At 40.8% G+C, this 27,075-nt stretch overlaps 2 protein-coding genes across 2 annotated transcripts in view; one reads left to right on the top strand and one right to left on the bottom strand.

The window, feature by feature from the left end:
• LOC126947030 (60S ribosomal protein L7a-like) overlaps positions 1-27,075 on the top strand; it is a 428,366-nt gene that overhangs the window by 146,492 nt on the left and 254,799 nt on the right. The gene's annotated exons all lie outside the window — the stretch shown is intronic.
• Positions 1-27,075, bottom strand: part of COL6A5 (collagen type VI alpha 5 chain) — a 125,737-nt gene that overhangs the window by 57,032 nt on the left and 41,630 nt on the right. Inside the window, exons 8-24 of the mRNA XM_050777722.1 lie at positions 24,196-24,771; positions 22,109-22,449; positions 21,921-22,002; positions 18,862-19,004; positions 18,185-18,277; positions 16,321-16,374; positions 12,984-13,055; positions 12,624-12,650; positions 12,468-12,512; positions 12,323-12,376; positions 9,274-9,336; positions 8,590-8,655; positions 8,132-8,185; positions 4,884-4,919; positions 4,337-4,399; positions 2,773-2,835; positions 1,658-1,720 (exon numbers count right to left, since the gene is read on the bottom strand). Coding sequence (XP_050633679.1) covers positions 1,658-1,720; positions 2,773-2,835; positions 4,337-4,399; positions 4,884-4,919; positions 8,132-8,185; positions 8,590-8,655; positions 9,274-9,336; positions 12,323-12,376; positions 12,468-12,512; positions 12,624-12,650; positions 12,984-13,055; positions 16,321-16,374; positions 18,185-18,277; positions 18,862-19,004; positions 21,921-22,002; positions 22,109-22,449; positions 24,196-24,771 — 1,895 coding nt within the window. The remainder of the gene's footprint in view (positions 1-1,657; positions 1,721-2,772; positions 2,836-4,336; positions 4,400-4,883; positions 4,920-8,131; positions 8,186-8,589; positions 8,656-9,273; positions 9,337-12,322; positions 12,377-12,467; positions 12,513-12,623; positions 12,651-12,983; positions 13,056-16,320; positions 16,375-18,184; positions 18,278-18,861; positions 19,005-21,920; positions 22,003-22,108; positions 22,450-24,195; positions 24,772-27,075) is intronic.

The following is a 27,075-nucleotide window of genomic DNA, read 5'->3' as shown; positions in this document are numbered from 1 at the left end:
AGGCAATTATCATATTGTGAGATAAGGTTCAAGGTGCTATGGGAGCAAACAGAAGAGTAGTCTAAGTGAGATTTGGTGGGCCTGAGGAGGCTGCCGAAAGGCAAGGAGCAGAGAAGCTGAGGACTGAAGGATGAGTTGTATGTCAGGGGACTGGGCAAGGGAGGGGTGAGAGTGATCCAGGAAGAGGGAAGGCATTAGTGAGAGGCCTGAGGCAGGCACACAGGAGGGAGGTAAGCAGTGAAACCTTAGAATGAAATGGGGCAAATAGCAAGGACCGTGTAAATGACTCCCTACCTTATTGACAAAAAACTGCATATGTTTAAGGTGTAAACATGATTTCATATACATACATGTTGTAAAATGATTGCCACAGTTAAGTTAGGTAATGTGTCTATTGTCTTATCTTGTTACCACTTTTCCTTTTTTATTTTTGCTTTATGTTGAGAGCATTTAAGATCTACTCTCTTAGCAAAATTTCGAGTATACGATACTGTATTGTTAACCATAGTCACCATGTTATACATTAGCTCCCCAGAATTTACTTATGTTGTAACTACCTTAAAGTTTGGATATTTTCGTGGAGGCCATGGGAAAGCCAAGACCCATGATACAATTTGCTGGGCTCAGTGTAAAAGGAAAACTCAGGTCCTTTGCTTAAAAAATGAGATTCAAGACCATGACAGCAGAGCATTAAACTCAGCAGGGGGTTCTTCTCAGCAAGGCCACCTGTGTGGCTGCACAGGTCACAGGACCCTGGAGAGGGGGCCATTGAAAGGTTTTAAACAGGGGAGTCAGATTCTGATGAGGTCAATAGTTTGCTCTCTGACAGTCCCCAACAGAGCCACCTCAGAGACAGTTGTGGTTTGAGAACTGCATGCACTAACGGATTTGAGTTCTGACACCACCCATCCTCCACTCAACTCAGCAACCACATGCATTCTTGAATTCAGGAAATCAGGGAGTGAAAGAGATCTTTTAGAGTTGTTTCTGATGGGTGAGATCACTCTCTCCTAGGGAAACAGCAGCTTGATGGAGAGGTCAGCAGTTAGAAACTCTTTGCTCAATGGAAGGAAGAGAACACATTAGCGGAATGCTGGTGACTTGCTGATGGTGCTTGGATTCAATCATGTGAGGAATTAACATGAAAATCTGGAAGAAAATTGAGGTACTTTTGTACTTGAAATCCATAACAAATAACATTTACTTTTTTCAAGAAGGAATTCATGTCCTCTGCAGGGACACTGATGAAGCTGGAAGCCATCATTCTCAGCACACACACACAGGAACAGAACAAACACTGCATGTTCTCACTCATAAGTGGGAGTTCAACAATGGGAACACATAGACACAGGGAGGGAAACATCACACACTAGGGTCTGTCAGGGTGTGGGGGGCAAGGGGAGGGAGAGCATTAGGACAAATACCTAATGCATATGGGGCTTAAAACCTAGATGACGGGTTAATGGGGGCAGCAAACCACCATGGCATGTGTATACCTATGTAACAAACCTGCCTGTTCTGCACATGTATCCCAGAACTTAAAGTATAATTTAAAAAAAGAAAATATCACACTGTACCTCATACATACATGCAATTATTATCCATTAAATCTAAAATATGTTTTTTAAAAGAATTAAAAAACGGAAATAATATTTACTTTTTTCCCCAAAAGTCCAGGTCTTCCAGTGCTCCCTTTGGCTCCCATTAGCCCAGGAGAACCCTGAAAAAAAAATTAGAGACTAAAAAGTTGGCACCATAGTAATTCCTAGAAAGCCCATTAGAAACACTTCACTTTCCTTCATGGTATTCCCAACAACTCCTTGATGCAGCCTTAACAAAAGATCCAGTCACTCAGGAGGAGAGAGGCAGATGGCAGGGCTGAACCAGATGACTCAGGTCCCAGTCCTAGTTAGAGGACCACATGTTTTAATCTGCAGGGACATCACTAGTCCATATGGGGCTTAGTGAGAAAAAGAAAAGGCACCCTTGAGTCAACACATGCTATTTTCAAATGTGGGGAAATTGTCATAATGCACTGATTATTTTAGAACAAGACACTTTGCTGCCACCTTTGTGCACCGTACCACATGCGTATACATAACGGCATGTGGGATATGTTTCAGCTTTCCAATAAAAAAATGGGCAGAAGTGTCTTTCGCACACATATTATCCGAAAGATAACTGACCACACATGCTAGGAATATAGAAATATGGGTATCCCTTGCCTTGTGAACTCTCGCTGTCTGAGCAGAACTGAATAGATTTAGAACATTTTTCCTATGAATCCTTCGCCATCCAAACTATTATTTCTCAGGAAAAAAACAGATTCAGATAATGAATTCAAGAGGTGAATGTAGGAATCAAGTAGTTTTGAGTAGCGAGGGATCTTCGTACAGTCAATTTTAAATATCTGTAGTGAAGGGAGATAAATGTGCATGGCACGTAAAAATTTTAAAAGTTAGAAAAAGCAGAATAATGTATCAGTTTTTGGAGGAAATGTTATGATTGGGCAATATTTGTATTCTTCCAAATGCTTTCTTTAGGCTGATGAAATGGATCTGTGCTTTCAGAGTAAAACCCCAGTGAAGGAGAAAGAGGAGTGCTTTAGCTATGTATGAGGAATCTGAACTGCGCTAAAATTTTGCCCCAGATAATCCAGAAATGAAATAATGTATATGTAAATAATACAAAAAAATTATATGTGAAGATTGTTTTGCAGTAAGAGGAAAATAATTGTTGAGAGTCATTGAGCCTAATGTCTCTGTCACTTACCTGAGGTCCTTTGTGCCCCTGGCTTCCTTTTTCTCCTTTCCTGCCAGGATTTCCCTGTGACCCCTTTAGTGGTAATAAAGGAAATATAATGCAATGATGTCAATGAAAGCTTACTTCTCAGTGTTTCTTTTGAAACATCCTGCAGAAAAGCAATGATCCAACCCTTCCCACAGCCTTTTAACCCTGAGATTAAGCATGTGTTAAGAGTAATTGAGGACAGGCCCAGTGGACTCAGTGGTCCAGATCTTTTTAAGGAATTCCCTGCCTGGATATAAGACCTTCATCCCTCTCCTACAGAGGAAATAAAAATAGGCCAAAGCAGGAAATGAAACCTATAAGAAAAGGAAGTAAGATGCAAACAACAGTCAGATGAATTCCTTTAAAGGGACGGGTTACCTGAGCCAAAGCCCTTATCAATGTGTAAAATAGAGAGTAAAGTTGTTTCAAGTTAGCACAAAAGGGTATCTTAGCAGCAGACCCTGATCAGAAGAATCAAAGTCTATTTTTCTGCCATATTTGCCATCAAACACATTGTTCTCATGTGGTTCTCTCATATAGAAGCAAAAACGTTTCTTCCTATTGAAGTATCAGCTGTGAAACGGCCCTGGGCTGCCCAGGAGCCACCAGGTGAGCCTTGATTCACTGTCTCAATGTCAAAGGGACGCTTGGATGTCTGAGGTATCTGAAGTACCTGTCATTCCCACCCCCACATCCACTCCAAAGCCTGGGAATGGATCTAGACTGGTCCCATCCCTACCCAATCTAGAGAAACTGCTAGCTCATGGTTTGGTTCAGGGACCCCAGAACCACTCAAGAGAATCCCAAATTCCAGTTTGGTCCTAATATCTGAACTTTCTAGAAAAAAAAAAATGAATTCCTGGGAAGACCTTAGAATAAGCACAGCTACACAGGCCCTTCCATACAAGTCCAGGCTTAAGTTGGGCTTCATGTAAAGTGGGCTTCATAAGATGACTAAACAACAATGTGTTACAAAGCTACTCTGCAGAATGACCACAGCTTCCCGTTCTGGCATGGAGGGAAGCAAGACTACGATGCTCTGACTTCCGATGCTCATATTACTAATGATATGACCATGAAAGATGCAAATGGCTCACAGAAAGCCCTATCAGTCATATTTCAGAAATACTGATACCCCTGTAGAGTTAGCTTTAGGCAAGTCAAGTAGCAGTTTCCAACTTCCAACTAATTTTCCTTTGTAGGAGCCTGTGTATGCAGGACTCCAGCTATGGAAAATCAATTTGTTGATCCTGGTGTTCATTACTAATGTAATATGAAGGTATTAATCATTCATTATTACTAATATGAAGACACAATACCAGGTGAGCACAAGAGCACATCTTTCCTCTACAAAGGCTTATTAGTGACCTGCAAATAATGAATCAAGTTTGATGGAACAAAATCATCCCCCACCCCATGATGGGGAATGCAAAATAGGGCAGGGGGCAGATTCTCAGTTATTTATTTTTATACAGAAATACCTGCCTTCTTCCCATCAGAATAACTTTACAGCATTTGTCAATATTTACAAAATATTCCAACACACCTGTGGGCCTTGTAATCCTTCAGCTCCCAATGTGCCTGTAGGTCCAGGATTTCCTGGTTCTCCCTGAACAAGAATTTCCAGTGTCAAGATTTTCTACACATTGTTTCCATATAGATTTTCTCTTTATAGTATGTACATCAGAAATTGGTATTATTTTGTCGACTCATGGCTCACCCTCTACTTGGCCTAGGATTTTACTGTTCTAGACTGTCTAAGGAATGAAAATAAACTTGTTTCTTATTCCAATAAGGAATTTTTCCCTCTTGAAGCTGATTCCCAAAGCACATGAAGAGCAGTCAAACACACAATATTCGGAATTGTACAGGTTCTGCCTGTCTACCAGGTATCTATCAGGCAGGCTTTTCCTTAGGACTGTTCTGTTCCTGGGAGCTGCAGTGATCATTGGGTCAGTGGGGATAACGTCCAGTACTGGGCACTTCCTCTACCCTTGTCAAATGCTTACTGATTTGATTCCCAGCACCACCTACATGGGAGAAACGTCCTTGGTCCCATCAACTACAGAGAACAGGAAGTAAAGGTTACATACTGAGACACCTTGGAGTCCCCTTCGACCTTCTCTTCCCTGGGACAGAAAAGGCAAAATGTTAGTATGTGGATCTCTGAATGGAGGGGTTCCTTGAGGCAAATCAGCCTCTTTCATTCTCTGATTGACATAAGTAATGAGCAGCTCATAGAAACAGTTTCCCTGAGGTGTTTTCCATAGACAAGCTTTCACACTGGGCACTTAATTACAGACTAACATTCGGAGGATTGATTGCAAACCAATCTAAAAGTCATTACAGACCCAGTTCCAGTCTGACAGCCTCTAACAATTATCCAGGAGGCTGTTTAGAGAATCAAATCATCCTGAAGATCCTGTCTTCTGTATTTCCATCTCCAGCAAATTCCAAAAGGCACTGTCTGCTAATCAGAGCTTTCCCATGGGAGAAGAGCTGTGGTACATCCCTTTCTCTCTGTCATGGGCCCATGATTGTATCTTGGGAGAAGGTAAAAAATTTCTAGATTTAGTGTCTCATATGGGCCTGCTGGGGCTAGTCTCTATAGAATTCTACAAGAAATAAATGGCTGATGGGGTCTGCTCAACTATGGTGATCCAAATGTCCAAATGGCTACCACTGGATTCAAGAGAGGACAAAAAAGCCTGGCTGATCCCTGAAGCCCAAATCTCTGTCTGTGCCTATCCAGAAGCAAGTTCACGTTGCCAGCTCAGGCCCTCTACCTAGTGGTTGTCACACAGTCTCCTTTCCAGAGGGTAGCCAAATGGGAAAAGGATTCAGGCCCCAGATCCTAACTTCCTTATCCCTAAACAGCAAGAATAAGATTTGCACCCTCATATCACCCCCTCAACCCCTGTCCTTGCTTCTTTGAGAGAGCCGTGGAACATCTTGACCACCAATTCACTTAGTGTTGTGATAAACAACTATAATTACTTTAGGTACAAAGCAAGTATTTTTTTTTTAAATTCTATTTCTTCCTTCATTTATTCAGAAAGGTAGCCATGGAAATTATTTCAGAACTGCTGTTTTCTTTCAACTGCCCACCTTCTGAAGGTCCTTAGAATAAACTACCAGATCAAGTGTCAGCTCCACCAGGTTGGCTAGTGCTTACAGTGATTCCATTGAGGTTCTGCCCCTTGATTCAAGGGACTTTTTGCTTTTAAGATGCAAATCCTCTTTGAAAGAAGTTACCCATTGAAACTTTTCAGCTGTTTGTACCCAGAATCAATCTCCAAAGCTCTTGACATAAAAAAGCAGAGAAGAGACAGTAAACAAAGATTGAGGCTACGGTTCCCATGACATCACAATTCTGTCTTCATTAAAAAGCAAGGATAAAATAATGTGTATTCTGTGTAACAGACTGTATGCACAATGGTTATAGATATGTCCTTAAAAGTCAGGCAGACTTGAGCTCAGTTTTGTTCTTTAAAGCCTGTGTGGCAAAGGGAAATTGCCCAATAAACCTCACCCAGTGTGGTTAACAGCCCAGACTCTGGAGGGAGACAGATTGAATTCAAATCCCAGCTGTGCCACTTACTAGCTCTTTCTTGATTTTTTTCATTTGTAAAAAATGGATATAATAATAGTATCTACCTCACAGGTATGTTATGAGGATTAAATGAATTAATATTTGAATGTGATCTGAGCAAGACCTGGCGCAAAATAGATGCTATAGAAGTATTCTTTGTGGATGGCAGGCAAAAAGTATAGGGCCTGGAATGTGGATTCCAGTGTGGTTTTCAGTGTGTGGATCCACTGTTTTGGCAACAACGGGTAAAACAATTAATTTACATAAGTTGAAATTCTGTCACATAGAAGGCAATGTCTTGGATTGGCTTATGTTGTTTAAAATTTATCATCCACTTAAGATGCTCCCACCCTCACAGAGAATTCTATTCTGCGTCGGAAAGTTGGGGGAGAGGGGAGAAAACCTGATGTTGTTTTATATCAATGTTACCTTGTTTAATTCAGAAGAAAAGAAGAATGACTTAAAAGTAATTGGTTGGTTTGTCCATGATTTATTGCCTACACCATTCCTGGCATCTCTTTTTTTAAAGTACCTGATTGATGTGTCAGTTATAAAGCTATTTTAAACTAAAAGTATTTCCTCTTAAACCAACAAAAATACACACTTATCTTTAAAATTTATAGCATTTAGCTCATCTTGCTGCTCTACTGTTTCCTCTTATTACATTTTAATTCTCTCATGTGAAGAAAATGGCAAAGTCCCAAAGATTTTACCAGAAGCTTTGGGAAGCCTAACCCCTTCCAACTCCAGCTCTTCTCCTTCAAGAACTGTGGTTCAAGATAAACAAAGGCAAGTGGTATAAAAACACATTTCTTCACCATCTATCCCAGAGAGAAGGGCAATCAGCCACAGCCTTCAAAATAATGAGAAGATTCCAAATTTGTACTAGAAAACAAATCCAAGCATTTTCAATTCCTTCTTGAACAAAACTCAGAGCCAAATCTAGGACTTTGTCCATTATTCTCTTTTAATGATGTCCATGCTGAGCGCATGAGAGAGGAGTTTTTAATACATTATAAATATCACTTCTAGCTTCAGTAGTCCACAGAAAGAAAGGCTATTTCTTGGTTGTTCCTTTTAAAAAGATAGAGAAGTACAATGTCTCCGTTTTTTGCTGTGACAGGCTTGATATAACATGGGATGCTGTAAAGTTATGCCAGCACCTCAAGGTTGCCACTTGACCCTAATTGCCAGTGCTTTGGTCCATTCAGGAAGAATTTATTCATGAGTCCTCTTTCTCATTGGCAACATGTAAAGAGAAAGTATATTTACCTAGTTCATAATATTCTTATGTAAGCTACCAAAGGAGAGCTTTTGTGTTAAAATCATTGGCTCTCTTCAAAGACATCCCAAAACACCTGGAAGGTGGAAAGGGAAAGGACGACTATATTTCAGTGTTTCTCAACCAGGGGTGATTTTGCCTCTCAAGTCCACCACTACTATACCCACCACAGATATCTGACAATATTTACAGACATTTTTGAATGTCACCAGTGGGCAGTGGGGAGGGGTGGTGCTGCTGATACTAGTGGGTAGAGACCAGGGATGCTGCAAAACATCTGGCAATGCATAGCATAGCCATTCACAAGAAATAATTATCTGGCCCCAAATTTCAATAGTGTCAAGAGGGAGAAGCCCTGAAAAATATTTCAGCCCTGAATCAGTCAACTCTGTGCAACAAATATTCTGAATGCCTCTGTCATCTTCAAGTGGTAAGGAGGGGAAATAAATGTCCACAGAAATACTTACCCTGCTTCCTGTGGAACTAGGACTGCCTTGCACCCCTTTCTGTCCAGTTCTACCCTAAAAATATAATAATTCCCTCAAGATCAAAAGGCAAAAATTCTGAATAAATCATAAAGGCATCAGCATCAAAACCTCAAGCACTATTAAAATGGCAGAATAAACATGTCATACTGTGATCATTCTGCATATTAACAGTCAGTTATACACGTCCTTTAAAGAAGAAAAAAGCATAGCAACATGCACTGCTACTACATTTTCCCAAATAATATCACTTGCCAGAAACTTCATAATTTTGCTCATAAAAGTGTACCCTACTACAAATATGCATACCAAAAAATAAAGGTCTTTTAAATGTGGTCTTAAGAGCATTTGTTCAATTACAGAAAGGTTACATATCTTACTAAATTTACTTGGATCAATAACAGAATTAATCAACTCATAGATAAAATAGATCAAATTACTTGTCTTCCTTGTTCTCCTTTGGAGCCCTTTTGTCCTTTGATGTTACTGTTTTGTCCTGGATTACCCTAGAGAAAGATTTTTAAAAGTAGTTTAGAATCCAGAAATACCAGCTTTTTCTCCAAAATGGTATGATGTTCAAGTACTAAGCTAATTTGGATCAAGGTATAAGAGGTGTGAGAAAATTTTTCACATTTGAAACTTGCAGGATTTTGGAAAAAAAAATAAAAGCAGTACTTCCTCAAGTTTGAAGATTTGGCAATAATAAATAATTAAAAGAGTTCTTGCTACATTGAGATTTTCCCTTTTCTATGATGGCAGCTTCACTGGTGCACTGGTTCAAACATTCTTAGGCTATTCCCTCAAGGGTGTAAAAAGATTCCCCTGTAACTGAGTCTGCAAATAGTGAATCTGTAGGTCTGCAAGATTAGAAGTCCAATAAATAAAGCTATGGAAATGTTCTCCCAAAGGAAGCAGAAAGTCTCAACGTACCATAAGGACTCAGAAGATGGCCCTAACCCAGATAAGATGCAAACAGACTTTTCCCAAAGCCTCAGCCAGCACCTATCACCTCTACTCCTAAGACAAGCATGTGCCTACAGGGTAGCAGGAAACACAAAGGGAAAGGAGATAGGAACTGTGGAGCAAGTATAAAATTCAGGGCCAGTTGGGCCCTGAAAACTTACTGGATCTCCTGGGAAGCCCTTCTCTCCATACTGCCCAGGAGCACCTCTGGAACCTGGGCTGCCCTGAAAAAAATGAAACAAATTTCTGAGTTAGCTTGTAAGAGGTTTGTATAATGGTGTTAAATGTGAAGTTTTGTGTGTAGGGGGGTTAATCAGATAAAATGCTCTTTGTCCTTCATCACAGTCAGATTCCCTTAGATTTCTCAAGCAGTACTAAGTCCAGTTTTAAGCCTATGGTCAGGATTATTTGTACTGAGGCTCAGAAACTGGTAAACTTCTCATGGTCTAACATAGCACTGTCCAATAGGAGTTTCTGCAGTGATGAAAATGTTCTATATCTGCATTCATCGATATGGTAGCCATTAGCCATATGTGGCTATTAAGCACTTAAAATGTAATCAATGCCACTAAAAAGCTTAATTTCTTAATTAATTAAAATTTAACTTTAAATAATCACATGTGGTTAGTGGCTATGATATTGGACATCCTAGCCAGTCTAACATCTTCTAACATTTGTAATTAAATTGCCCACTGGAAACTTCCATAAGGATGTTCTATTGGGGGAACCAGCCCCCAATATTTCAACGTACGTTCTTTTCTATTTTCCCTAAGTGTTGGCTGGTCTGATAAAGAAGGGGAAAGAATACAAAAGAGAGAAATTTTAAAGCTGGGTATCCGGGGTGACATCACATGTTGGCAGGTTCCATGATGCCCCCTGAGCAGCAAAACCAGCAAGTTTTTATTAGGGGTTTCAAAAGGGGAGGGGTGTACGAATAGGGAGTGGGTCACAGAGACCACATGCTTCAAAGGCAATAAAATATCACGAGGGCAAAGAGGCAGAGTGAGATCACAAGGCCAGGGTGAAACTAGAATTACTGATGAAGATCCATGTCCTGCTGGGCACACAATGTCATTGATAAACATCTTAACAGGAAACGGGGTTTGCAAGCAGACAACCGATCTGACTAGAATACGCCAGGCTGGAATTTCCTAATCCTAGGAAGCCTGGGGACGCTACAGGAGACGAGGGCATATTTCATCCCTTATCTACAACTCCATACGACAGACACTCCCAGAGCAGCCATTTTAGAGACCTCCCCCTGGGAATGCATTCGTTTTCCCAGGGTTATTCCTTGCTGAGAAAATAATTCAGCGATATTTCTCCTATTCGCTTTCTGAAAGAAGAGAAACATGACTCTCTTCTGTCCAGCCCCACAGGCGGTCAGACTTCATGGTTATTTCCCTTGTTCCCTGAAAATAGCTGTTATCCTGTTCATTTCAAGGTGCTCATTTCATATTGTTCAAACACACATGCTTTACAAACAATTTGTGCAGATAATGCAATCATCACAGGGTCCTGAGGCAACATACATCCTCAGCTTACAAAGATGATGGGATTAAGAGATCAAAGTAAAGATAGTCATAAGAAATTATAAGAGTATTGATTGGGGAAGTGATAAATGTCCATGAAATCTTCACAATTTATGTTCTTCTGCCGTGGCTTCAGCCAGCCCCTCCATTCGGCTTCCCTGACTTCCCATAACATGTTCCATTGTCATCTCAAACCTAATTATTTCCAATTAAACTTGCCCAAGCCAGGATCCTTGCAGGCATATTGACTGACTCTCTATTTCCTATTCCTCTAGTCACCTATATCTGGAGATTTCAGGTCCTAGAATCAGGACTAGTGTGAGATGAGAGAGGCACCTAGGATGCAGAATTGAGGTAGGTATTTACTCCACATAATTCTGCCCCTTTTGCACCTTAGGTGTCCTGTTAGCCTCGCTTCAGTCTGAGCCCTGCTACAACTTTAGCATATTTTGTGTCTGTTCTCACTATCATTGCTTTACTTGAAGGCTTCATCACTTCTCACCTGATTTCTACAGATCTACCTCTCATCTTTGCCTTGCATCTATGTCATCTCCAAAATATTGTCCACATTACTGCAAGTAATATTTCTAAAATGTAAATCTGATTGTGATTCTTCTGCTTAAAATCTTTCAAAGGCTTCCCATTGCCTTATGGTTAAAAACCAAGCTCTTCCACATCGCTCGCTAGTGCCCTCCCAATCTCTTGATCTCTTCCCACCATGTCTTGAACCTCACCTCCCAGTGCCTGTATTCTAATGCTCCCTCCAGGAAGAAAAACTTGGCAGTGCCCTGAACCCTCATGTTTTTGCTTATGCTACTCCCTCTGTCTGGAATGCCCTTCCTCCACATCTTTGCCTTGCTGAATTCCTGTTCTCTTCAGCTCAGAGGTCATTTCCTCCAAGAAGATTTTCTGGACAACCCCTGCCCCTAGGCTGAGTTACATGCTCTTCTCTGGACTCCCATGTAAATATCTAAAACATTACCTCAATCACATTTTATGTAATTCTATTGATGTATCTGTCTCCCCAACTATACTGTGGGATCTTTGAAGACAAGAGCTGTGTGGTTCACCTCTGATTCTTATTAAATAAGAATATATGCCTGGCCAATGACAGGTGTCTGGCACATGACAAGCCTGACAAATGACAGGTGCTCAAAAATATTTCATAAATAAAGGGATCAGAACATAAAAGTAGAGCTGCTTGAAATCAAGTAGGCACACATTAATGAGTGTTGAAATAAATGTAAAGTTAAAAAATGTTTCACAGTGATTTGCCACCACAGCCACCAAAATAATTTTGTCTCTTTCTCTTGCTTTTTTTTTCTGACATAATAAAGACAACACAGAAATTACTGACATTGACGGAAATGTTGTGGTAAAAAACAAATGAACAAAAGAAACCACTGACAGGTAAAAGCATTCATTTTCATACATGAGAAAGATGCCCATAGAATAACCTCGTGTGTGCTAAATTTTTCTAGGTGGAAATTCTTGAAAATTACATAGTTACCCCCTTGCTCCAATCAGATATGCAGCACATATTCAGTATTAATAGGCCTTCATTATGTGGTTAAGTCAGTTGTAAATTTTATCCCCTATAACCACTGACACACAGCCGTTAAGACTGTCTCTGTCACCAAATTCTCCTTCTTTGATGTATTGAAAGGAAAAGTGTTACCTGAGATCCTGGATCACCTTTTTCTCCTTTTATTCCAGGAAATCCATGAGAGCCCTAAAAGAAGACAAGAAAAACAAAATTCCCACTTAAAAAAATTTTAGCAGCCTCATGACAGTTTTATAATACTTAAAGAAATATGGCTTACCTCTTCCCCATCAAGTCCATCAATCCCATCGTCTCCATGTCCTCCCTGAGAGATGACAATAGACAGATGTCAGGTAAAAGCAGGTCTCTGCCACATGCTTATTGGGAAACTAATCCCATTTGGAAATCAAATTAAACTAAGAAAAAACTCCAGTACCTTAGGTCCAGAAAATCCTCTGGGTCCCTGCAAAAGATGAAATATCTCTCACTGACATATCAAAGACAGAGTGTGGATTCAAAGACTGCCTCTCTAAAGTGAGTGAGCATGTATTTCTTTAGTTGTTATGAGCTATACACCTACAAAGAGGTTAGAGATGGAATTTATTAATGCTAAAGACTCCTTGACATTATTAAAAAGCAGAATTAATCTGCAGACAGGAAAACTCATCAATATAACTGGATAAAGGAAAAGAGAGAGGAGTGATGGAAGAGAGAAAACAAGGGAGGAAAGGAATGGGGAAAGAGAGGGAGAGAATGTTATAGAGAATTGGAAATAACATTTACAGAAGAGTCTTACCTTCTCACCCTGCTCCCCTGGACATCCTGCAATCCCTCTATCTCCTTGGGGTCCTGCGTCTCCTTGTACTCCCTAAGAAAAGGAGCACAGACAGGTACCCAACGTGATGTTTTTGCCAGAAGCTGCCAGTGGTTTATTTTCAGAGTTAAGACAAAGCACATGGGCACTATGAGCTTTAGAAAAAGTGAATTCTCTTCAACCTCACTCATTTACATCTGTTTTTCCCCTCTATATTCAAACATGTTTCCTGTTAATCTTCAGGGCTTTTTATGGACCCAAGATCACAAAAAGGTGCAAGAAGAGCTCAGCCACTTCCCTACCTGATCAAACAGCACAGTGGCTGTACTTTGTAGCCACATTCCAAGACTCGGGTAATTTCATCTAGGGCCCTAATGCTATACTGGGAGAGTCAGCATTGCTGACAGTAGACTCACAAGTCAGTGCTAGGGTACTGCTGCGGAGTAGAAACAGTTGCTGGAAAGTGACACTACTAGGAGAATGAGAAAGCAAAGGTGAGAAAAGCCAGTCCTCACAGGAGGAATCACCAGGTTAAAGACCCCCAAAGTCAGACTATCCGTGCAGGGATGAGCACTGAAGGTCAATGATTTCTGTGTCTCCCAACAACCCTGCTTCTCCAAGGAAATATTTAAATACAGATAAATGCTAAAGTAAAATGGATCTTAAGAAAGGAACAGTTTTGTGCTTTTTGAGGGCAGGAACCTCAACCGTGTCTTTCACCATCATGTCCCTTGTAACTGGCTCATGTCTAGGTGCATAACAGGTGTTCCCATTTTGCTGCATGAATAATTAATTAGTAATGAGCTTAATTCTTGCTTTGCCAGTAAGAGAGGGAGAAAGGATTTGCCTTCATCCTGCTTTGCTTTTTTTTTTTTTAATTTATTTATTATTATTATACTTTAAGTTGTAGGGTACATGTGCATAATGTGCAGGTTTGTTACATATGTATATTTGTGCCATGTTGGTGTGCTGCACCCATCAACTCGTCATTTACATCAGGTATAACTCCCAATGCAATCCCTCCCCCCCCCACCCCCTCCCCATGATAGGCCCCTGTGTGTGATGTTCCCCTTCCTGAGTCCAAGTGATCTCATTGTTCAGTTCCCACCTATGAGTGAGAACATGCGGTGTTTGGTTTTCTGTTCTTGTGATAGTTTGCTAAGAATGATGGTTTCCTGCTGCATCCATGTCCCTACAAAGGACACAAACTCATCCTTTTTTATGGCTGCATAGTATTCCATGGTGTATATGTGCCACATTTTCTTAATCCAATCTGTCACTGATGGACATTTGGGTTGATTCCAAGTCTTTGCTATTGTGAATAGTGCCGCAATAAACATACGTGTGCATGTGTCTTTAGAGCAGCATAATTTATAATCCTTTGGGTATATACCCAGTAATGGGATGGCTGGGTCATATGGTACATCTAGTTCTAGATCCTTGAGGAATCGCCATACTGTTTTCCATAATGGTTGAACTAGTTTACAATCCCACCAACAGTGTAAAAGTGTTCCTATTTCTCCACATCCTCTCCAGCACCTGTTGTTTCCTGACTTTTTAATGATCGCCATTCTAACTGGTGTGAGATGGTATCTCATTGTGGTTTTGATTTGCATTTCTCTGATGGCCAGTGATGATGAGCATTTTTTCATGTGTCTGTTGGCTGTATGAATGTCTTCTTTTGAGAAATGTCTGTTCATATCCTTTGCCCACTTTTTGATGGGGTTGTTTGTTTTTTCTTGTAAATTTGTTTGAGTTCTTTGTAGGTTCTGGATATTAGCCCTTTGTCAGATGAGTAGATTGCAAAAATTTTCTCCCATTCTGTAGGTTGCCTGTTCACTCTGATGGTAGTTTCTTTTGCTGTGCAGAAGCTCTTTAGTTTAATGAGATCCCATTTGTCAATTTTGGCTTTTGCTGCTGTTGCTTTTGGTGTTTTAGACATGAAGTCTTTGCCCATGCCTATGTCCTGAATGGTACTACCTAGGTTTTCCTCTAGGATTTTTATGGTATTAGGTCTAACATTTAAGTCTCTAATCCATCTTGAATTAATTTTTGTATAAGGAGTAAGGAAAGGATCCAGTTTCAGCTTTCTACTTATGGCTAGCCAATTTTCCCAGCACCATTTATTAAATAGGGAATCCTTTCCCCATTTCTTGTTTCTCTCAGGTTTGTCAAAGATCAGATGGCTGTAGATGTGTGGTATTATTTCTGAGGACTCTATTCTGAGGATCCTTCCCTGCAAAAGGAGGAGGCCTTGCCCATGGCCACAGGTTGCTGAGAGGTACCTTAGCCCTATGGCTTCCCATTGCCTGGACTTTCTGCCAGTGGTGGGCTCGGCCAGGCAGGTGGGTGACACTATTCCCCACACTGAAAGCACTCTCATGCTAGTTTGGTAGTCTCCAAGAACCCTCGGAGGATACACAGTAGGTGATTTACAGCACCCCCTTAGTGGTCATTTTGTAAACTAGGTCAGCCATTAGATTGTAGAGGAATTTATAATTGCTTGCAGATGAGAAAACAGAGGGTCAAGAAGTTAGGTATCATGTTCAAGGACCCACATCTAGGCCAACTCTTAGCAGTCTAACTCTAGAGTCTTTGCTTTCAATCCTTATAACTTGCTGCCCAGATGAGGAACTGGCCTTGATCTAAGGTGATAGAAATTCAGTCTGGATGTTTTCTGAACTTTTTCCATCCCAAACAGAGCCACCTAAGTGGTTTCCGTTTCTTCAAATTCTTTCTCATAATTTGATTCACGAGAAAGTGAGAGTTCTGGTTTTAAACACGGAGATCTGCAAACCTCTGTGCAGCGTTTGACCATGAAGCCATGCCTCCCATCTTGAGGGATGCCTTGCCCTCTTCCCTTTCCATGGAAGGGAGTATACTCCAGCCTTGGCCCAAAGCCATGTACTAAGCACTGGGTTTTAGGTCTAAAGAGAGCTCCCTGGCAGATAACCTGCTGTGCCTTGCTTGGGGGTAGAAAGGAGGGTGCCCAGGTCTCTCCCACTGATAAAAACATGCCAGGCTACATGTGCAAGCCTGTTCCCTCCTTACCCCAAACTTAGACTTAGTAATTGCCTCATAATTCAGACACGGAAAAATGAAAAGAAAGGCAACCTTCTTCCCACAAAAAAGCACAAAAATCAACATATAAACAAAATAAACATAAACATATAAAAATAAACATATAAACAAAACTCCATCTACCCCTTTTGTATGAAAATAACCTTTAATGAAAAAGAAAGTAGGTGTGTGTGTGTGAGTGTGTGTGTACAGTGTGTGTATAGTGGCAGGGGGGTGAGGGGGAGTCATAAAAACTTACGGGGTCTCCGTCCTCTCCCCTGTGTCCTTTGCTGCCTTTCAGACCTTGAGAACCCTGGGAAGAAAGAGAGAACAATAAATTGTAGTCACCACCCCCCGCTATCAAGTCAAACTTGTGAAATCATTAGGCATTCTAAGCGAGTCCCTTCCTCCAACTTGGTTGCAGTTTTTGCAGATGTGGCTGTGAGTTTGGAGAGAATCTGGCAACATCTGGAGCTGGCTTTTGTCCTTGCACTCAGCTCTGAAGCCCCTCTGCAGAAGGCGACACTCCTAATCCTTGCGGGAGGCTGACCTTTGGAACCTACCAGCAGATGAGGCCCACAGAGCCACATCTGTGCCTGAGTGATTTGCAGGGAGGACAGTCGTACCAGCCACAACCCTTTTAGCAGACAAACCTATAACATTTCCAAAGGGATTATTTTATTTTGTTCTGCTATTTTGAGAGCTCAAGGAAGAATAAGCACTTCCAACAACAAGACTGCATATATTTTAATTGCAGTCATCTCTCCCTTAGCCACGTGTGGTTTAACTGTGTCATGGCTTACCTGCGGCAAACATTTCATTTGAGTTTGCTTTCCCCACCCTCTAACACAGGCCCAGCTGGCTGATCATATACCAGGGGGTTTGTGCTTCTGGAACATAATTCTAATATTGACCTGAGCAAAGTAATGGAAAAAACTGTGCTAAACAAAACATCACAGTGCAGTAAAAAGTTCAATATAAACTTCAATAAATATATAAACAGTGCAATATAAAGTTCAATAAATTGTCCTTCCATAAGGATGGACAGTGCAGAACTCATGAGCGAGCATTGTTGATCTCTTTTTTTAAAGAAAAACTTCATTTTTATTGTGATACCTAAAATCCACTTGAAACGTACATAAAAGTGTATAAAATATGAGTGTATAGTTTAATTATTATAAAGTAACTTTATAGAATAATCTTATAATTTTTATATATAAGGTATATGTAGCCACCACGCAGGTCAAGAAATAGAGCATTATTGGTCCCAAGCACAGCGCCTGTCCCAAGTCACAATTCACCCCTGGCCCCTCTCCACAAGGGCACTCCTGACTTCTGATAATAGTTTCTCGCCTTTTAAGAATACTTCACCAGTTAAGTATTCCTCCCTAGATATAATATCTTTTAATAAATGGAATTTTACCACACGTATTCTTCTGGTTTTGCTTTTCTTTTGGTCATTACCTTGTTAGTAAAAATTATTCATGTTGTTGTGTGTAGCTGTAGTTCATTAATTTTCATTGGCATATATTATTGAAAATATCATGACATATTTATTCATCCTATTATTGTATAATATTTTATAATTTGTGTTTTAAAGGGCTATGAATCTGCAATGCTATGATCGTTTTGTGGTTCAATCTCATTCTGTTGCTGATGAAGCACAACTCTTATTTATTTATTTATTTACTTATTTACTTATTTTTAAGGCAATAGGGTCTCATTATGTTGCCCTGGCCGGTCTTGAACAATCAAGTGATCTTCCCACCTCAGCCTCCCAAGTAGCTGGGATTACCAGTGCAAGCTACTACACCCAGTTTCATCTCCACTATTTTTTACTTCTTATCACCTTTCAAACTTTCTAAAGCAAGTACAAAAGTATAAATTGCGAAACCAAGAAGCAACATTGCCAAGGGTATGTAAGAGAAAAGGGAGTTATTCTTGCTAGCAGTATCAAAAGTGAGCTCTCCTGACCTGGATTTTATACCAAAAAAGTCATATGAAATGTCCAAAGGAATTCCATTAGCATGGAGTGAAGGTTGTAAAATCAATCAGTCAGTCTCAGTCCTACCCGTGCCAAATCAAAGCACATTAGATAAAATAGTATCACAGGTGAGTGGCACCTTCATGGCTTGTGGTCCTCGGGTCCCATGAGGTCCTGGAATTCCTGGACATTTGCAGAATGTATAGCAGCAAGTCCTTTCTGCAATGTTTCCCTGGGGAAAAATAAGTAAAGCTAAGTGAATAACAATTGTCAGAAACTTTATTTCATAAGAATTGTACTCATACAAATCATAATCCACCACCTACAAGCCCATCTTCTCCCTTTGGATGAGGGGCTGCAGAGAATAAGAGGTGCTTTCTGAATTTAACACTGCAGAGAGGGTGCCAGGCACTGCACTGGCAACATCGCCTCTCCAAAGGAAATGACCTCTGTTTATAGACAGGGCATCCAGTATGTGGATGGCCATGACCCAACTTCGCCTAAGACTTGTTGGTTTCTGGTTGACAGTCTTCTGTTTCCTGGAATTTCTGCAACACAGTTGGGGGTTTTTAAATTCAGTTATGAGTTGGTTGGTTTTTTAGTTCCTTATGCATTCATTTAGTGAGATGACAAAGAATGAAAGAATACGTAAAAACAAAATACTATGCTGTGGTCTTCCACACATTTTTATATACTAAGGACCATGCCCTTAATTTAGTAGGGGTAAACAAAGGCAGTCTTTGAAAGTTCTCATCAAGATTCCAATTTAGTTCCCATGGCATTTTGAGCAACTGGGGATTTTGTTCAACAACTCACCAGGTACTGTGATAGTTTTTTGCCCAGCTCTCTCATTCCAATAGTCAGATGAGTTCGGTAATTGAATCCTTTTCCAAATTCAAAGCTAGAAAACTCATGATGAGCAGTTGTGTTAAGCGACACTACCAGCAGAGCATCAAGTCCTATGCGGTAAGAACCACAATATAAATAAAGCAAAGGGGCTGTACATGAAAAAGAAGAAGGCATAATAATTCTGCTCAGTGAACATGATTTAAAGAATTGAAAAGGGGAAAAACAAACGTTAAGAGGAAGGAGTACTCCTGACATATGAAGAAACTAACAGTGAATTTGCCTGCATTTTACGAATATGCACCAGCTCTGGTCCCTGACTTTTGCATGAAATCCCCCGATAAAGGTATTCAAGAGAAACAATTTACAAATCTACAGAAAAACACTAATAGAAAACTGTGTTCCACATCTTACCACCAATGTTGGTGCAATTCTTGGACACTGGAAAGTGATTTTTAAGAAAGGGCATTATTCATCTTCAGAGAGTTTTTCTGAATTTTCCTGAATGTAAATTAATGATAATTCTCAAGTTATTCCCAATTCCAAACACCCCTGGGAGGCCAGGCCCTGAGAACATGAGGAAAACCTAGGGCAATTGTCTCAGCTGAACTCCTGACCACATCCAGTTCATTCATTAATTCATCTATTCACTCATTAATTCATTTACTAGTTCATTTACTTTATTCATCTTTTCACTAAGCAAATTTTTAAATTATTAATAGGAGCCTATTATGCATTAATCATTGTATAATACAGAGATACAAATGAGTAAGTCAGGCTTCTTTCCTTCCCAGAGTTATTGGTCTAATGGAACAGAGGGTCAAGAATCGGATAGTTGCTCTGAGAAACATCAGGGTTCTATGAAAGCCTAGAGGAGAAGCTCCTAACCCATTCTTGGAGAGTCATGGAAGGTTTCTCAGAAAAATTGATGTCGAAGCTGATTCTAAAGGATAAATGTAAGTTGGCCAATGGAAAGAACCAGAGAAAGAAGACGGAGAGAGTACCTGGGGAGGAAAGGAAATAGAGGAAGCTCTAGGCAAGGACAGAGAGAAGCGAGGCTGTAAAGTACATTGGAGGCCAGGCACAGTGGCTCACACCTGTAATCCCAGCACTCTTGGAGGCTGAGGTGGGTGGATCACCTGAGGTCAGGTATTTGAAACCAGCGAACTGGTCAACAACATGGTGAAACCCCATCTCTACTAAAAATACAAAAAAAAAAATAGCCAGGCATGATGATGGGCACCTGTAATCCCAGTTACTCAGGAGGCTGAGGAGGGAGAATCGCTTGAACCCAGTAGGCAGAGGTTGCAGCAAGCCGAGATTGTGTTACTGCACTCCAGCCTGGGCAACAAGAACAAAAATCCATCTAAAAAATTACATATATGTATAATCTTGGAGGAAGAATGCTAAAAATAATTTCATATGCCTGGAATGCTGAATATAAGAAATAATTTGGCTGGGCACGGTGGCTCATCCTGTAATCCCAGCACTTTGGGACACTGAGGTGGGCGGATCACAAGGTCAGTAAATCGAGACCATCCTGGCTAACACGGTGAAACACCATCTCTACTAAAAATACAAAAAAATAGCTGAGCGTGGTGGTAGGCACCTGTAGTGCCAGCTACTCGGGAGGCTGAGGCAGGAGAATGGCATGAACCCGGGAGGCAGAGCTTGCAGTGAGTCAAGATTGGGCCACTGCACTCCAACCTGGGTGACAAAGTGAGACTCCGTCTCAAAAATAAATAAATAAATAAATAAATAAATAAATAAATAAATAAAGGTTGAAATTGGAAGCAGAGGCCAGGTTCTGCAATGCTCCCAGGCCATGTTAAGGAATTTGATCTATATCCCAAGAACAATGAGAAGGTATTGAAGGGATCTGTGCAGAGAAAGAGACACAAGCAAGCAATAAAACAGGATGTATTGTGGCCTTTAGGGAGGTTTCCTCTGGAAGCTGAACCCTAGAAGCCAGTCTGGGCTACACCAAGAAATTCTTAAACAATGCATCTCATTTGACAATTAGTGGAGTCTTCCATCGCTGCATCTTACTCTCAACTTCTGCATTGAGCTTCTGGCTCAGTCTGAAGCTATGACATGGACAGAAAATATATAGTGAGAAGCGCTTTTCCAAATCCATGTTGCTATCTTTCATATGGAAAATAAGAAACAGTAGGAGCTGTCTCGGGTCAGGTTCTCTAGAACTGGAATCTGAGAGAGGATTTTGTATGTGTGTGGTATCTGTATTGAGAAAGAGACCAGGAAAGGGAAGGAGATGTTGTAACTAGGAGTACATCTCAATAAAGTCTTAGCCTTTGCCTGATTCATGAGGGACTCTGGAGTGCAAATTGTACTAGAGTTGATCCATTTGAGCAAGAGTGCCAGGTTTTTGTATCCCTATATCATAGTTGCCCCCCACCACCACCAACGTGGGGCATGGTAACCCCACACCCATTCCAAGCATGCCCAGGTATATGGTTCAGGTCAATCAAGGGCATATGTTTATATAGAAGGTCATAAGTCTAAGCACTTGGCCATAGCATTTGCAGCATTTTGGGGAGGAGTGCAAGGGCTGGTCATGAGGGGATTAGACGAGGTATCAACAGCCTCTGCTACAAGTAGCCAGGCAGATCTCAACATCTACAGCATCTGAGTAAAGGTAGAGACTTGTTAAGCATATTCCATGCTTCACTGTTTAAATTTTCAACTCGGCCAGGTGCGGTGGCTCATGCCTGTAATCCCAGCACTTTGGGAGGCCGAGTTGGGCAGATCACGAGGTCAGGAGATCAAGACCACCCTGGCTAACACAGTGAAACCCCATCTCTACTAAAAATACAAAAAATTAGCCAGGCACCTGTAGTCCCAGGTACTCGGGAAGTTGAGGCAGGAGAATTGCGTGAACCTGGGAGGTGGAGCTTGCAGTGAGCTGAGATTGCGCCACTGCACTCCAGCCTGGGCGACAGACCAAGACTCCATCTCAAAAAAAAAAAAAAAAAAAAAAAAAAAAAAAAAAAAAAAATTCTACTCAATACCTGCTTCTCTGAGCCTGTCTGATTGATTTTCAAGCATTATGTTGCTTTCACTCTGGAGACCATCTGAAAAAATAAGCAGCACCTAGAGAAATAAGAAAATGGTATGGTGTAAAAGCTAAATATATAATTGGGGAATGAAGAAAAAATGGAAGAATGTGGAGATGGGAAATAGAATGTCATATGGATACCTGGCCCCGGGATGCAGATTTATTCTTAAATGTGTCCCAAAGAGACTGCAAGAACTGTGCGTTCAGATGAGTTGGCCCAGCGACGTTGACTTGCAGCAAGCTGTCAAACACTGCTTTCTGATAGATCTGGAACTTGGCAGGGAATTCTTGATCATTGTTCACCTTAAACGCCAAACTCACCTGCACCTCTGTGCCAGCCCCACAGCTCACACCCCTGATAGAGCTGATGTCTTCTAAGATGCCTGGGAGGTAGGATTCCAGCTGGGGGTGGCCCTGGAACAAAGGCTGCCCCTGCATATGAGTGGAGATGTCGAACCCAACCACTATGTCCATAAAGCAATCTGGAAACCAAGGGAACAGAGTCAAGATTAATGAGTAGACAGGAGTAAGGAAGGAGAGACAGGGCAGAAGAAAGGGGCACTGTCATACCCCACAGCTAGAGGGTCTCTAGTCTCCAAAAAGTGTTCAAGAAGGAAGATACTGGCTGCTTTATCATATACATACATGTGTGTATGTATATATCATATATATATGATACCAACATATATCACAGGGGTTTTCTCTGTCTCCTTTAAAACATTAAAACTTCCAATAGCTATTTGAAGTTCAAACCATAGTTTAGTCTCATCCTCAGTGACTCTGTTGTGTGTGTGTGCACCACGCATGTGGGCATGCATTTTAATAGTGACATATTTTAATTCATATAATCAGAATACATTAAAGTTTTGAGTTGTCTTTTCAGATTATTTAAGTTTTAGAGATCACAAACACAGATGGCTGCAAATGCAGGTAGATAAGATAGATGATTCAAGTGGGCAGAGTGTGAGGAAAATAAACTAGAGAACAATGACCCATTTCTGGGTCTGTTCACTGTTCAGTTCCAGCTGAGAGTAACTATGTGGGAAATGGGGCCTAGTGTTGTCAGATATTCTGATTTTTCAAAGAGGAGCCTGATGTCTACATTTTTAATGTAGAACCTTCAGTGTGAATGCTGTCAACTAATTTAGCAACTCATCAACACTGGATGCGACAAACAAACTGCAACTGCAAGCTGCCATTTGGTTACTCTGATCCTGCCCAGGTGCTCATTTTACAGATGAGGAAACAGTAATGTGTGGAGGTTGTTGCCGCTGAACCAGAGTTAGAACTCTGGCTTTCTGATTCCAGGCCCAGGGCTCTTTCCACCACTGTAATCTGCCCCTACTTGAGCACCACAAATGGGACATATAAGATATGGAGAGTTTGGAAAGACTAACACATTTTGTTAAAGAAGTGACTTCAATCATAACAACTCTAGAAACATAAGAACTCTAAGGAATTTCTGCATGTTGTGCAAATTCCACAAACCGGAATCATTCGCTACTGCTTCCTTACATGCTGTCCTCCCAACTCCTAGCCTCAAATTTAGAGAATCTGAGTCCCCCATGGCCAATCTCAGCTGGAGCTGAATGGTGGCATTCCTGTGAGATGCATCATTGTTTTCCAGTTCACTGTCCTCATACTCTACTCACTTGACTCATCTCCATTACCCACCTGGTCTTTGCAGCCATGTGCCTTTGTGACCTCTGGCTTAAATAACCTCTGAGGACAATTCAGATCATTAGTAGGCTATGATTATATGAATGTAATCATTAAAAGAAGAAAAATACACTGTACGCACACACACACGAGTCCCTTACAAGATGGTTTAACAAAGGTACAATAGTAAAACTTCAAATCAGCAAATGTTTATTTTACCTACTTCCTGCTGATGCAGGGCATTTACTAGAAGGACAGAAATAGGAGACCGAGATCCAGGTGCTAAAAGGAGAATAAACACTGGATTGCCGTGAGGGAACAGGGCTGACCAGAGGACACAGCCCAGGGGTCCCCTCTAGCCTCTGCACCCTTTCCTTGTCTTTGAGGGAGGCTGAGTTATCCAAACTTCCTGGAAGCAGAGAAGTCTCTTATCACCGCACCATTAAGTGTGATATTCTCACTAAATATATGTTCTAAATATATGCTCTGCTAGAGCTAGCCCATTAGACACACTTGGGAAATGGAGAAATGAGTTTTCCATGGAAGAAAACCAAACAAGGAGCACTTACTGGTTTTCCCGCAGCTCTGGCAAATTTCACGGACGATCCTTTTTCTCACATCCACATTCTTTAACTTATCAAAGTCTTGAAAAGTGATTATTTTTTCAGAATTGCCTGTTATTAGCAGAAGCTGTTCCTTAGAAACATCTCCTATGCCCAAAACCAGGACACAAATTCCAAGGTCCTTCAGGGTTTTTACTGCATCTGCCACATTATAGTGAGGATCTCCAGATGTGATAACAACCAAAGTTTGGGGGACACCAGCATTTCTTCTCCCACCAGCATATAGATTAAACATGTTGCTCACTTTTTTAAGGGCAAAGTCAATTCTCGGAAACCCACTGCTCTTGGAGACATTCTGAATTTGATTCTTCCACTGGGTTTTAGTCAGAGAGTTTTTCAACTCAATAATACTCTGGTAGTTGCTTCCAAATTGAGCCATACCAATTTTCATTCTTTGAGATTGAATGTCAAAATTATCAATTAAGTCTGACAAGAAAGTTGTCATGGTAGCAAAATCTGAATTAGATACCCTGTCAGAGCCATCGCAAAGGAAAATCACATCAGCTTCCTGAAGACTACAGACTGCAATAGAAAAAAGAATAAATTATTTTCCTCATGAATCATTCTAAATTTTTCCTTTCCTCATATACTTAAATTGCTTTGCTAAATACTTCAATTGCTTTACATTAGCAAATTGAGATAAGTTAACAAGAGAAAGAATCACTGATTGATCCTCAAAAAGAAGAAAAAATAGCAAGAGGAGGAAAGATTAGGGAGTTTTTTCAAAGTTTAATTATTTATACAATCCATTTGAAAAGACACTGAAAGCTAATCAGAGAAAGAAAGTAAGAAGTTTGAAAAAATTTCATGTACTCATTAAAAGGTTATTACAAAGGCTAGACATCCCTTCAAAACACCAAGATTGGGACATTTACCCCATCAAGATAATAGTACTTACTTACTGTACTATTATTAGTACTCCTATTACTATTCATGTTATCACTTTACATCCATATTGAGGAGTAGCAATTTAAAAATGCTTTTGGCACATAATAACAACATTAATATTCACAACCACCTTATGACTAATTATTCTAATTTTATAAATATAGAAATAGAACTTAGAGGTTAAGTGATTCATATAAGAGCATACAGTTACTATGGAGTGGAGCTGGTATCTGGACCTCTAGATCCTTTTTATCCTTAAATTTAGCACTTTTTTCTAGTGCAATGCTTTTTAAAAATACCATGACTCAAATATTAGAATTTCTCAGAGGAAGTGTGAATGGCTAGTAAATAGAGCATACAGTCAGCTCCCTGAAGTCCAATCTGAAATGTCCCAAAATCGAAGGGACATTTCTATACTCATTTCCAACCAAACTCAATGGCTGTGGTAGGAGCAGCACTATGGTGATTACTAAAGGTAATTGAGACAGTAGGTTACTCACGGTCACACAATTCCTTGTAAGTGCGGTGTGGCAGACACAAAGACGGGCTGCCCGGATTGACCTGCAAGGAAGAACTTACTTCCCAGCTATGGGAGTATGGGCAGGCAGTAGACAGCTTCCAACTGTCAGCACTTTCAGGGTCTGTCTCACTATAGAGAGATGCCTTGCCAAAGATCATGCCCTTCTTAGGGCCATCACGTCCAGGCACTAAGTGGGAAGGGAGTTCTCCCTTAGTCCCAGCCGTTTCAGGCTGATGCTGGACAGCTCTCATGGGCGATATTTGCTTCAGAGCTCTCTGCTAGGTTTGGAGCTTTGTTTAGCCTATGTCACTATTTTGAGTTATTTGGTCCATCTTGCTTTCCCCATTTATTTTACAGGTGTGGATTCCTAATAAACATCTTGCATCCCAAACTCCATCTCAGCACTACCTCAAAAATGTAGGCATGGGAAATGAGAATAAAACAGCCTTCACATTCCTAGGAAAAGACTGAAGTCTTAGTAATGTACTAGATTTGGAGGACACCCCAAACAAATGAGATTAAGCCTGCCTGCAGAGCTTGTAGTCTTGTGACAGATACAGGTAGGAAAACAGCAAATATGTGTCAATTGCTACCACTTCGAAAATAGAAGGTGTGAGAGTTGGGGGATACAGTGGGGACATGAGGTCAGGTTTGGGCCAGGAAACTAGCACACAAAGACTGAAACTTGACAGAAAAGTGAGATGTAGGCAGGCACAGTGGTGGGCTGGAGTGGTCATGGTGGGCAGGATAGTGTGCACAAAGACGTGGAGGAATTTCAGAAGGACAGGGTAGATTTGAAGAGGGGAGGGGTGATCAATGAGCTTGCAGAGGTGGGCAGGGGCTAGATAGAGCTCAGGAGTTTGGAAATTGTTCCAAGGGCACAGGGAGGCCTCCAAAAAAAAAAAAAAAAAAAAAAAAAACTGTAAGCAGAAGAGTGACCGTATCCAGTGTGTAGGAGAAAGAACACTCAGTGTTAAGTGGACTGGCAGGTGTCAGGAATGAGGGAGGGGAGCCTACACTTCAGGGTGAGAGTCCAGGGAGAGGATGGAATGGGCAGAAGAACTGGGGTGGTCCTGCTGCCTTGGGAAAAATCATAATTTTCCTTGGGTAAAGATGATACCATCATTCAATATCTGAAACCAAGAAGATGAATTAATTGCTTACTTAAGTAAGGTAAAGCTATGGTGGTCAGGCATAGTTTTATTTAGCCAAGCAAATGCTGATCTGACACAGGATTTGAGGGAAGGTTTTGTCTGGAGTTGGACTAGTTACAAATATGGAAGTGGGTTAATGTCAGTTTTAGAAACATGATTTATATTAGTTACAAAAGTGAGCTTCTTGTCGGTAGAAAGGAAGGAATAAAGGAGGAAAGAAATGAGAGAAAGGAGGGAGGAAGGAAGCAAAGAAGAAAGGAAATT

Source organism: Macaca thibetana, chromosome 2 (assembly GCF_024542745.1).
Source record: "Macaca thibetana thibetana isolate TM-01 chromosome 2, ASM2454274v1, whole genome shotgun sequence".
Taxonomy (NCBI): Eukaryota; Metazoa; Chordata; class Mammalia; order Primates; family Cercopithecidae; genus Macaca; species Macaca thibetana.
This window is presented reverse-complemented; position numbering and strand designations above follow the sequence as displayed.